The sequence below is a fragment of the Hyperolius riggenbachi genome, chromosome 8 (assembly GCF_040937935.1).
Source record: "Hyperolius riggenbachi isolate aHypRig1 chromosome 8, aHypRig1.pri, whole genome shotgun sequence".
NCBI classification, from domain to species: domain Eukaryota; kingdom Metazoa; phylum Chordata; class Amphibia; order Anura; family Hyperoliidae; genus Hyperolius; species Hyperolius riggenbachi.
This window is the reverse complement of record NC_090653.1, coordinates 59,139,587-59,152,639: the sequence shown is the minus strand read 5'-3', so window position 1 is coordinate 59,152,639 and position 13,053 is coordinate 59,139,587. Positions and strand designations below refer to the sequence as shown.

The 13,053-nt window shown below is 43.4% G+C and overlaps 1 protein-coding gene across 1 annotated transcript; it reads left to right on the top strand.

Moving 5' to 3' along the window:
• Positions 1-1,826: 1,826 nt before the first annotated feature.
• LOC137527328 (olfactory receptor 5V1-like) lies at positions 1,827-2,768 on the top strand. The gene has a single exon (XM_068247837.1). It carries the CDS (start codon positions 1,827-1,829, stop codon positions 2,766-2,768), a length of 942 nt encoding a protein of 313 aa, XP_068103938.1.
• The last annotated feature ends 10,285 nt before the right edge of the window (positions 2,769-13,053 follow it).

Sequence of the window (13,053 nt, the reverse complement as noted above, 5' to 3'; positions counted from 1 at the left end):
CATTTGTCCCGGTTATTACACCGTTTAAATTATGTCCCTATCACAGTTTATGGCGCCGATATTTTATTTGGAAATAAAGGTGCATTTTTCAATTTGCATCCATCACTATTTACAAGCTTATAATTTAAAAAAATATAGTAGTATACTTTCTTGACATGCATATTCAAAAAGTTCAGGCCCTTAGGTAACTATTTATGTTTTTTTTTATTGTATTTTTTTATTTTTTTTAATTAAAAATTTTATTTGGGTAATTTTTGGTGTGGGAGGTAAACAGTTAATTTTAAATGTAATTTAATGCATTTATTTAATAAAAAATGTATGTGGGTGTAGTTTTACTATTTGGCCACAAGATGGCCACAGTCAAAAAGTCCTGGAAGATTACGATTACGATCTTGCTTCCAGGAAGCATTAGGAGGACAGGAAACTTTTTCTTCCTGCAGAAATACCACAGCTTCTGATAAGAAGCCGTCGTTTTTTTCTGCCGTGGACAGAGATCAACGAATGGGAACTATATTCCCATGCATTGATCTCAGGGCTAATGGCAGGCAGCGGGGGCCCATGGCGCCGCTGCAGCAGCAGAGTCTATCTGGACGGATATAGACTTAAGACTTAAGAACACTTCTTTCAGGATATAACAGCATATTCATATGTACTGACCCACTACAAGGACACACTTCATAGATCATTATAAACATAGAGTATTGATAATATTCATCTTATCTATGCGTATTCACTATGTCATTACTTTTCATAATTTTCTATGGCATATTTTTTTTTATCTTATCGCAGCAATTCCCATGGGATGCAGTGAACACAATTGTAAACAGTCCAAGACTGATGTTGATGTTACAATGATGGACAATTTTTGTTTTATGGCAACACCACTCGAGTATTGGCCAGTCTGTCTTTATTAATATTACTACTTGCTCCATCCTGATCAACATTGGTATTTATTTTCCATGACCCTAGAGAACAGATCAGTTTAAACAGATTGTTGAACTTGTGGCTCATTTTCAGAAGCTCAGAACATTAATATTCCATAGGTAAGTGTCTGCTGGGCACATCTAAAGAGACCTTTTCCAGAATAAATACAATGCTGTAACAGAAGTTAATATTTGCTAATCTTGTATTTTAAATAAAACATGTATTGAGAAAAACCTCCCCTGGGGGGAACTCGCCTGGGGTGTGGGAAGCCTCTGGATCCTATTGAGGCTTCCCACATCCTCCTCGGCCCCACGGCAGTGGAGATAAAGCCCCCCGAACAGCGGGGATGTAAATATTTACCTTCCCTGCTCCATCTCAGGCGCAGCATCGGCTCTCCGCCTCGGAGATAGGCGGTAATAGCCAATCCCTGTCGGGCTGCTCTACTGCGCAGGCGCAAATCTCCTGCGCCTGCACAGTAGAGCAGACCCGGCGGAGATCGGCTATATTCACCTATCTCCATGTGGAAAGCCGCAACAGTGCCCCCGCAGGAGCCAGGAAAGGTAAATAAATCAGCGCTTATCAGCGCTTGTCAGGCTTGTCGAGGGAGGATTCCTTGAAACTTTGGGGGAGCCAGCGCTGGACTGCCAGCAGCTACAGGGGAGGGGGAAGCCTCATTGGGAACCTGAGGCTTCCCCATCCCGAGGTGAGTACCCCCCAGGGAACTATTTTTTGATACATGTTCTCTTTAATGTTTTTGCCAAGGAGAGATATTTAATATAGCAATTAAAACCACTGGAAACCCCCAAGATCTTAAATTGTTTTTATATAAATGTAGAATAAATTTAGTCAAACGTAAAAAAAAAAAAATCAGACTTATTTTAAACAACCTTTTCCCAGATGAGATGGAAAGACAAAATCAAACCATGGTGTCATTTTTCATCATCAAAGGAATTTCAGAAGTTCCATCAATTCAGAGTGCAATCTTCTTTCTGGTTCTTCTCATTTACCTCTTCACGCTTGGAGGAAACATAACCGTTATTTGCTTGGTCTGTGTAGATCACCATCTCCACACTCCCATGTACTTCTTCCTGGCAAATCTGTGTATTATTGATATGTGTTCTACAACAGTATCTCTACATACAATTCTACTTATAGGTCTGACTGAAAACTCCACAATTTCCTACCTCAGCTGCATGGCCCAAATTTATTTCTTTGGTTGTTTTGTTAGCGATGAGCTCTTGTTTCTTACTGCTATGAGTTATGACCGATATGTGGCTATCTGCAAACCTTTAAGATACAAGGCTATTATGAACCAGAGAGCCTGCGCTCTTCTGGCCTCCATCTGTTGGATGCTTGGCTTTATTGAAATAATACCTTATTCAGTTTTGGTGACTGAATTTTCTTGTTACAAGTCGAACATTGTCAACCACTTCTTCTGTGATCTTGTCCCTGTTATAGAGCTTTCTTGCAGTGACACCACCATTCTGCAGACTCTTTTTATAGTTGAAGGGGCTGCAATTCTAGCTTTTGGCCCCTTTCTTCTGACAGTTCTATCCTACATTTTTATTATCACCACTATACTAAGGATTCGCTCCATTGCTGGAAGACAGAAAGCCTTCTACACTTGTTCTTCACACCTCACAGTTGTCATCCTTCTTTATACAACCTTGATCTACCAATATTTGAGACCTATCTCATTAGACAGCATGGCGTACAATAAACTACTCTCCCTGTTCAACACAGCAGCTGTCCCTGTATTAAATCCTCTGATTTATAGCCTAAAAAATAAAGATGTCAAGTCAGCTTTAAAGAAGAGGATGGATCTTTTTAGGCATGGATATTAAATTTAATTTAACCTCACTGGCGGTAATCCCGAGCTGAGCTCGGGCTGAGTTTTCCCTGCTTAGAGCGGTAAGCCTGAGCTCAGCTCAAGTTGGCCCAAACCATCGCGTGTTGCATATCCCTGGGTCCCCCACGCGATCGGCGCTTGTCAGCGGGACCCAGGCATCTCCACCAGGCTGCCGGGATCCCCTTTATCATCATTCGTCATCCGGGATCCCGGCTAGTCAGGATGGCCAAGTGGTGCTGTGTGTGGCTGTGCGAGTGACGTCGGGTGGCGTGACGTCATCGGGGGGTGGGGCAGGTGAAAAAAATTAAAGTGACCCGATCTGCGCCGTCTGATCCCCTATCTGGACACGCACACACACACACACACACACAAACACACACATATATATATATATATATATATATATATATATATATATATATATATATATATATATATATATATATATATATATATATATATATACAGTGGTGTGAAAAACTATTTGCCCCCTTCCTGATTTCTTATTCTTTTGCATGTTTGTCACACTTAAATGTTTCTGCTCATCAAAAACCGTTAACTATTAGTCAAAGATAACATAATTGAACACAAAATGCAGTTTTAAATGATGGTTTTTATTATTTAGTGAGAAAAAAAAACTCCAAATCTACATGGCCCTGTGTGAAAAAGTGATTGCCCCCCCCTTGTTAAAAAATAACTTAAAGGTGGTTTATTACACCTGAGTTCAATTTCTGTAGTCACCCCCAGGCCTGATTACTGCCACACCTGTTTCAATCAAGAAATCACTTAAATAGGAGCTATCTGACACAGAGAAGTAGACCAAAAGCACCTCAAAAGCTAGACATCATGCCAAGATCCAAAGAAATTCAGGAACAAATGAGAACAAAGTACTGTAATTGAGATCTATCAGTCTGGTAAAGGTTATAAAGCCATTTCTAAAGCTTTGGGACTCCAGCGAACCACAGTGAGAGCCATTATCTACAGATGGCAAAAACATGGAACAGTACAATAATACAATACAATACAATAACATTTGTAAAGCGCTTTTCTCCCATAGGACTCAAAGCGCATAGCTGTGTCTCAGATTAATACAGGGTTTCAGGCTGGGTTGTGTTACAGAGGAGATAGTCAGATGTTCATGAATGCCAGACTGAAAAGGCACAGAGGTGCTCATTCAATACTTGGATTGGATACAGCTTTTTTGAACTCCTGTATAGCCTGAGGAAGCGGTGCTGTGGCCCGCGAAACGCGTTGCATCTTTAGGAGTTACACTGTTTAATAAATGCATTCTACTCTACCTCAGAGTTTTGTTTTCCACTGCTAGAGGGAGGTAAGTCCACCTTACCTTCCCTCTTTTTACTGTTTTTAAATAATAGTGTTTTTACTCTTTTTGGCGCCTCTGTTCTATCTGCGTTTGATACATATTACTTATCCACCCTTGGTGGAGGGGTACGCCCCCTTTTTTCTCCTGTCTACAGAGAGCGACTTTTATACCCGAGTGGGGTCGGGTACCAATTCTCCCCACCTGCCTTTCAAGTGGTTGCCTGCTGGTGACCCTTTTTTGTGAGTATATTTCTGCACGAACTATCTAGACAGATTTTCTCTGTTAAAACTATATTGCACTATTGGGCTCTCGGTGCCCTGTTTTTTCTTTTGTTTTACAGACTGAAAAGGTAGGTTTTCAGTTTAGACTTAAATGTTTCCAGGGATGGGGCTGTCCTGATTGGGTGTGGCAGGGAGTTCCAAAGTGTAGGGGCAGCATGACAAAAGGCTCTGTCTCCAAAGGTTTTGAGGTGGACTCTGGGGGTGACCAAGGTGTTACGTCCTTTTGATCTAAGATTGTGGGGGGTGTGATGTAGTTGCAACAAGTCCTTCAGGTATCCAGGGCCCAGATTGTGCAAGGATTTGAATGTCAGTAAGCCAATCTTAAACAGAATTCTCCATTTTTATCGGTAGCCAGTGGAGTGAGCTCAGGGTTGGTGTTATGTGGCAATGGCGGGGTTGGCTCGTTAACAGCCTTGCGGCGGCATTCTGTACTAATTGCAGGCGGCGTAAGTCTTTCTTATGCAGGCCTGTGTAGAGGACGTTGCAGTAGTCTAACCTTGATGTGACGAAGGCATGAACTAGGGTTGGAAGATCCTCTGAAGGAATTAGGTGTTTAATCCTTGCAATATTCCTTAGGTGAAAGAAGGAATGTTTCACAACAGCTGAGATTTGATTCCTGAAGCTTAATTTCCCATCAATCAGTACTCCCAGGCTGCGCACACAGTCTGAGTTTTTCAGGTCTGAGCTCCCTATCCTTAGCGGTGTTGGTTGAGACTGGAGCTGCTTTGCTGTTGAGCCCTGGCCCTCGATAACAAGAACCTTAGTTTTGTCAGCATTAAGTTTTAGCCAATTATTATTCATCCACTCCTGAAGCTCAGCTAAGCATGCGTTTATTTGTGGAGTAGGGTCTGTGACATCAGGTTTGAATGACAAATATAGCTGGGTGTCATCAGCATAGCAATGATATGTCAGGCCATGTCATTGATGAACCTTCCCAGGAGTGGCTGGCCGACCAAAATTACCCCAAGAGAAAACTCATCCGAGAGGCCACAAAAGACCCCAGGACAACATCTAAAGAACTGCAGGCCTCACTTGCCTCAATTAAGGTCATTGTTCATGACTCCACCATAAGAAAGAGACTGGGCAAAAACGGTCTGCATGGCAGATATCCAAGGCGCAAACCACTTTTAAGCAAAAAGAACATTAAGGCTCGTCTCAATTTTGCTAAAAAAACATCTCAATGATTGGCAAGACTTTTGGGAAAATACCTTGTGGACCGACGAGACAAAAGTTGAACTTTTTGGAAGGTGCGTGTCCTGTTACATCTGGCGTAGAAGTAACACAGCATTTCAGCAAAAGAACATCATACCAACAGTAAAATATGGTGGTGGTAGTGTGATGGTCTGGGGTTGTTTTGCTGCTTCAGGACCTGGAAGGCTTGCTGTGATAGATGGAACCATGAATTCTACTGTCTACCAAAAAATCCTGAAGGAGAATGTCCGGCCATCTGTTTGTCAACTCAAGCTGAAGCGATCTTGGGTGCTGCAGCAGGACAATGACCCAAAACACACCAGCAAATCCACCTCTGAATGGCTGAAAAAAAACAAAATGAAGACTTTGGAGTGGCCTAGTCAAGTCCTGACCTGAATCCTATTGAGATGTTGTGGCATGACCTTTAAAAGGCGGTTCATGCTAGAAAACCCTCAAATAAAGCTGAATTACAACAATTCTGCAAAGATGAGTGGGCCAAAATTCCTCCAGAGCGCTGTAAAAGACTTGTTGCAAGTTATCGCAAACGCTTGATTGCAGTTATTGCTGCTAAGGGTGGTCCAACCAGTTATTAGGTTCAGGGGGCAATTTCTTTTTCACACAGGGCCATGTAGTTTTTGAGCTTTTTTTCTCACTAAATAATAAAAACCATCATTTAAAACTGCATTTTGTGTTCAATTATGTTATCTTTGACTAATGGTTAACGGTTTTTGATGAGCAGAAACATTTAAGTGTGACAAACATACAAAAGAATAAGAAATCAGGAAGGGGGCAAATAGTTTTTCACACCACTGTATATATATATATATACATACATATATATATATATATATATATATATATATATATATATATATATATATATATATATATGTATGTATATATATATATATATATATATATATATATATATATATATATATATATATATATATATATATATACAGTGGGTTGCAAAAGTATTCGGCCCCCTTGAAGTTTTCCTCATTTTTTCATATTACTGCCACAATCATGAATCAATTTTATTGGAATTCCACATAAAAGACCAACACAAAGTTGTGTACACATGAGAAGTGGAACGAAAATCATACATGATTCCAAACATTTTTTAAAAATAAATAACTGCAAAGTGGTGTGTCCATAATTATTCGGCCCCCTTTGATCTGAGTGCAGTCAGTTGCCTATAGACATTGCCTGATGAGTGCTAATGACTAAATAGAGTGCACCTGTGTGTATTCTAATGTCAGTACAAATACAGCTGCTCTGTGAGGGCCTCAGAGGTTGTCTAAGAGAATATTGGGAGCAACAACACAGTGAAGTCCAAAGAACACACAAGACAGGTCAGGGATCAAGTTATTGAGAAATGTAAAGCAGGCTTAGGCTACAAAAAGATTTCCAAAGCCTTGAACATCCCACGGAGCACTGTTCAAGCGATCATTCAGAAATGGAAGGATTATGGCACAACTGTACACCTACCAAGACAAGGCCATCCACCTAAACTCACAGGCCGAACAAGGAAAGCGCTGATCAGAAATGCAGTCAAGAGGCCCATGGTGACTCTGGACGAGCTGCAGAGATCTACAGCTCAGGTGGGAGACTCTGTCCATAGGACAACTATTAGACATGCACTGTACAATGTTGGCCTTTATGGAAGAGTGGCAAGAAGAAAGGCATTGTTAACAGAAAGCATAAGAAGTCCCGTTTGCAGTTTTCCCCAAGCCATTTGGGGGACACAGCAACCATGTGGAAGAAGGTGCTCTGGTCAGATGAGACCAAAATGGAACTTTTTGGCCAAAATGCAAAGCGCTATGTGCGGCAGAAAACTAACATTGCACATCACTCTGAACACACCATCCCCACTGTCAAATATGCAAATACAGGGCAAACTTGGAAGAAAACCTCTTGGAGACTGCAAAAGACTTGAGACTGGGGCGGAGGTTCACCTTCCAGCAGGACAATGACCCTAAACATAAAGCCAGGGCAACAATGGAATGGTTTAAAGCAAAACATATCTATGTGTTAGAATGGCCCAGTCAAAGTCCAGATCTAAATCCAATTGAGAATCTGTGGCAAGATCTGAAAACTGCTGTTCACAAACGCTGTCCATCTAATCTGACTGAGCTGGAGCTGTTTTGCAAAGAAGAATGGGCAAGGATTTCAGTCTCTAGATGTGCAAAGCTGGTAGAGACATACCCTAAAAGACTGGCAGCTGTAATTGCAGCAAAAGGTGGTTCTACAAAGTATTGACTCAGGGGGCCGAATAATTACGCACACCCCACTTTGCAGTTATTTATTTGTAAAAAATGTTTGGAATGATGTATGATTTTCGATCCACTTGTCACATGTACACCACTTTGTTTTGGTCTTTCACGTGGAATTCCAATAAAATTGATGCATGTTTGTGGCAGTAATGTGACAAAATGTGGAGAACTTCAATACTTTTGCAACCCACTGTATATATATATATATATATATATATATATATATATATATATATATATATATATATATATATATATATATATATATATATATATATATATATATATATATATATATATATACAGTACAGGGGCACAGAACAGACAATCAGCACCAAGAGTGGACGGGACAGGTGAAAGTGTAGAGGAGACACTGTGTGTGTGTCTGTGTGTGTATGTGTGTGTGTGTATATATATATATATATATATATATATAAATATATATATATATATATATATATATATATATATATATATATATATATATATAGTGCTGATTATCTCTGCTGTGCCCTTGTAGTGTATATATGTATGTATGAGAGAGAGAGAGAGAGAGAGAGAGAGAGTTTTGCCTGTCTAAGTGCTCCTCATTTGTCTCTATCAAGTTTAATTTTATCTCTCCCCTGTGCCACCTTACTGTCATGGCAGAGATGGCAGATACGCTCATTTCAAAGCACATGATGTTACCATTATAGCCATTTGGTTCCCAACTGCTTCTGAGCTAAGTGCTTCTGCCTTACTGTTACTAACATCTGCCTGGATTTCGACTACTCTCTGCCTGCCTTTTTTGTACAGTTTCATAATTTTTTAAGTTTATTCATAAATTTAATTATTTCAACAATTTTGTGTTCCGGTCTTTTATTTATATGCAGAATTGTCTACCAGGCTTTTATTCTAATATATTTTGGTGAGTTACGACTTAAGAATTGGAGGCTGTAACGATCGGTGGGCGCAGAGAGTATCTGATTACCGATGATCTGCAGTATCACCGGAAATACAGATATATACCAGATTATAAGTGATCTGCAGTCTCACCGATAATCCGATATACAAACTAACCTCTGTTCACCTGAGTAGAGTGTAGTGTTTGGTGTAACTGTAACACTTAGAGGACAAGGCCTCAATGCAGCAAGGAGTACTGCACAGATTCCTTCCGCAGACCTGAGCTCTCCAAGACGGGAGGAGTCAGACTGACAGTAGGAAGGTATATCTGAAAGTGACCCTCAGGAGGAAGGATCGCTAACAGAGCGAGGAACCGCCTCTAACGGTAAGGTCGGTTCTCGAGGTCGGACAAGCCAGGTCGTAAACACACAGACAGATAAAGTACAAGATCAGCAGACAAAGGCAGAGTCAAAGTACAGGCAGGGTTCGGCAACGGGGTATCAGATATAACGAGGTACAAGATCAGAGTTCAGAAGGGTAGTCAAGGCAGGCAAAAGTCATAACAGATAATCACAATCAAACTAGTACTTTAGCTATCAACAGAATCTAGCTAAGTGTAGGATTACAGCTCCAGCTGGTCCCGGCACACTTGCGGATCTGACTACGGATCTGGGTGCTCCCACGTGTGTGATCGCACGCCAGACAAAGAGCAAGTGAACAACCAGCAGTATATATACTCTAGGACCTTTCCAGGACCTCCCTAATTGCTGGTCCAATGGGAGCAGTGGAATTTGTCAGCTGACCCAGCTGGTCAGCCGACTCCCTTCTAACAGCTATTTAAACTCTGCCTCTGTGCTCGCGCGCGTGTAAGTCTGAATCTTGGTGGACTATCAGTCCCAGCCACACCAGTACTGTCTTGCAATGTATCCAGTGAACTGAGTGCGGGAGCCGCCTCCAATGCGGATTCCGCCGCTCTGCCTAAGCGGCATGCGGCGTTTTTTCCGCGTTGTGACGCAATGCTGGACGCGGAAACAGCCGCCTCGCCTTGAGAGACAGCGGCTTTTCCGCGTTTCATCACAGTACCCCCCCCCCCGAGGAGTGGACTCCGGACAACTCCTACCAGGCTTCTCGGGGTGTAAGGCATGAAACTCTTTCCTCAACTCATCCGCATGCATGCGAGTCCCCGGTACCCACTGTCTCTCCTCAATGCCATATCCCTTCCAGTGTACCAGATACTGTACCGAGTTCTGGACAATGCGAGAGTCCAAAATTTTCTCTACTTCGAACTCAGGATGACTATCCACCAGGACAGGAGGAGGAGGAGTAGGGCCCACATGGACTGCTGGTTTGAGCAGGGATACGTGAAATGATCTCACCCCACGCATGCTGGCGGGGAGATCAACGGTATAAGTGACGTTGTTGATCTTTTTGGTCACAGAAAACGGACCCACAAACCTGGGGCCTAGTTTGGCAGAAGGCTGCTTCAGGGTCAAGTGACGTGTGGACACCCAGACTAAATCCCCTGGCTGAAACTTCCATTCCATGGAACGTCTCTTGTCCGCTTGACCCTTTTGACTTTGGAACGCTTTCTGCAAATTATCTCTAACAATTCCCCAATTGTCCCTGAGTGACCTCTGCCAATCCTCCAGCGCTGGGAATGGAGAAGAGGCAACTGGCAAAGGGGAGAACTTGGGCGACCTCCCTGTCACAATCTGGAACGGGGAAAAACCAGAAGAAGAACTCTTTAAATTATTCTGCGCAAATTCTGCAAAAGCCAGAAACTTCACCCAGTCATTCTGTGCCTCCGCAACGTAACATCTTAAAAACTGTTCTAAAGACTGATTAATTCGTTCAGTCTGCCCATTCGTCTGTGGGTGGTAGCCTGACGAGAAAGACAGCTTCATGCCCATTTGGTGGCAGAATGCCCTCCAGAATTTAGAGATAAATTGGACTCCCCGATCGGACACAATGTTCTCCGGAATGCCGTGCAGCCGGAAAATGTGGACGATGAATAGGTCAGCCAATTCTTGGGCCGAGGGGAGTCCTTTCAAAGGCACGAAATGGGCCATTTTGCTGAAGCGGTCGACTACCACCCAAATGACCGACATGCCTTCAGACCTGGGGAGCTCACCCACAAAATCCATGGACAAGTGGGTCCATGGTTCACTCGGGGCGGGCAAAGGCTGTAAGGTACCGACAGGTGCCTGCCGGGAGGGTTTACTTTTGGCACATACCGCACATTCCCTGACATATTCCTTGCAGTCTGTTGCCATAGAAGGCCACCAAGCACACCTGGCAATCAGATCCTGCGTTCTGGCAGCACCAGGGTGACCAGCACTCTTATGGGCGTGAAACATTTGTAAGACCTGTAGACGAAAAAACAGTGGGATAAACAAGACCCCCTCCGGTTTCCCCTCAGGGACATCCTGCTGAAAGGGACCCAAAACCTTTGTCCAATCCTCCCAGGTCTCTGTGGCTGCTAACACCAGCCTCTGCGGGATGATGGACTCAGGAGCGGGGGGCTGTGCTGTCTCTAATTCGAAACATCTGGACAGGGCATCTGCCTTGATGTTTTTGCTGCCTGGAGTGTATGTGATAATAAATCTGAACCTCGTAAAAAATAACGACCAACGGGCCTGTCGGGGACTTAGTCTCTTAGCCCCCTCGATGTATTCCAGATTCTTGTGATCAGTATACACCGTGATCGTGTGTTCTGCCCCTTCTAACCAGTGGCGCCATTCTTCAAATGCCAATTTAATGGCCAGAAGTTCCCGGTTGCCTATGTCGTAGTTTTTCTCTGCCGGTGAAAACCTCCGAGAGAAATAGGCACACGGGTGCAACCTCCCCTGCAGCCCAGAGCGTTGAGACAGCACAGCCCCTACTCCAACTTCTGAGGCATCAACCTCCACAATGAATGGGTAAGAGGTGTCTACGTGTCTCAATATGGGTGCAGAGCAAAACAATTTTTTCAAGTGAGAAAAAGCTGCCACAGCCTCAGGAGACCAGTGGTTGGTATCTGCCCCCTTTTTTGTGAGACTGGTAAGAGGGGCAATTATCGTAGAGTATCCCTTTATGAACCTCCTATAGTAATTCGCAAAACCTAAAAATCTTTGCAGGGGCTTCAACCCCACTGGCTGTGGCCATTCCAGGACAGCTGTGACCTTGGCAGGATCCATTGACAGGCCTGAGGTGGAGATCACATACCCTAAAAATGTGACAGTGGTCACCTCGAAAATACATTTCTCCACCTTGGCATACAGCATATTTTGCCTCAATTTGTCCAACACAAATTTAACGTGGACCCTGTGCTCGGGGAGGTTGTTGGAATAGATTAGTATATCGTCAAGGTATACTAGTACAAATCTACCCAACACCTCCCTGAATACCTCGTTGATTAATTCTTGAAAGACGGCTGGCGCATTGCACAACCCGAAGGGCATCACTAAGTACTCGTAATGCCCGTCGGGAGTGTTGAAGGCCGTCTTCCATTCATCACCCTTTCTAATGCGGACCAGGTTGTATGCACCCCTCAGATCTAATTTTGAAAAGATCTTAGCGTTCGTGACTTGCGTAAATAAATCGTCTATCAATGGTAACGGATAACGATTCTTCACCGTGATTTTATTCAGGCCACGGTAGTCGATGCATGGTCGCAGCCCTCCGTCTTTTTTCTTAACAAAAAAGAAACCGGCCCCTGCAGGCGACCGGGAGGGGCGAATGAACCCTTTGGCTAAATTGTCACGAATGTACTCCTGCATCGCTATTTTCTCTGGTCCAGACAAATTATACAAGTGACCCCTAGGGGGCATACAACCGACACGGAGATCGATGGGGCAATCGAAAGGGCGATGAGGAGGTAACTTGTCAGCAGCTTTGGGACAGAATACATCCGAGAACTCGGAGTATTGCTCGGGAACCCCCTCCACATGCAACTTGGTCTGACCTAAAGTCACCTTCCCTAGACACTGTTGGGAACAGAAGTCTGACCAACTAGTTAATTGTCCTGTAGCCCAATTAATCTGTGGCGAATGGAGTTGCAGCCAGGGCATTCCTAAAACAATTGTGGAGGTGGTCATATGTAATACAAAGAAACTTAGACTTTCATTATGCAGAACCCCAATAGTGACTTCCACCTCTGGTGTCTGAGACAGCGGACGGTCCCTTTGCAGCGGGGAGTCGTCCACAGCAGTAACCTGGATAGGTGGTTTTACTGAGGTGAGCGGAATGCCCAACTTTTCTGCAAACTCTGAACTCATAAAGTTAGCCGCGGAGCCTGAATCAACAAAGGCTTCTGTGGCTTCAGATTTGTCCCCCCATGTAATC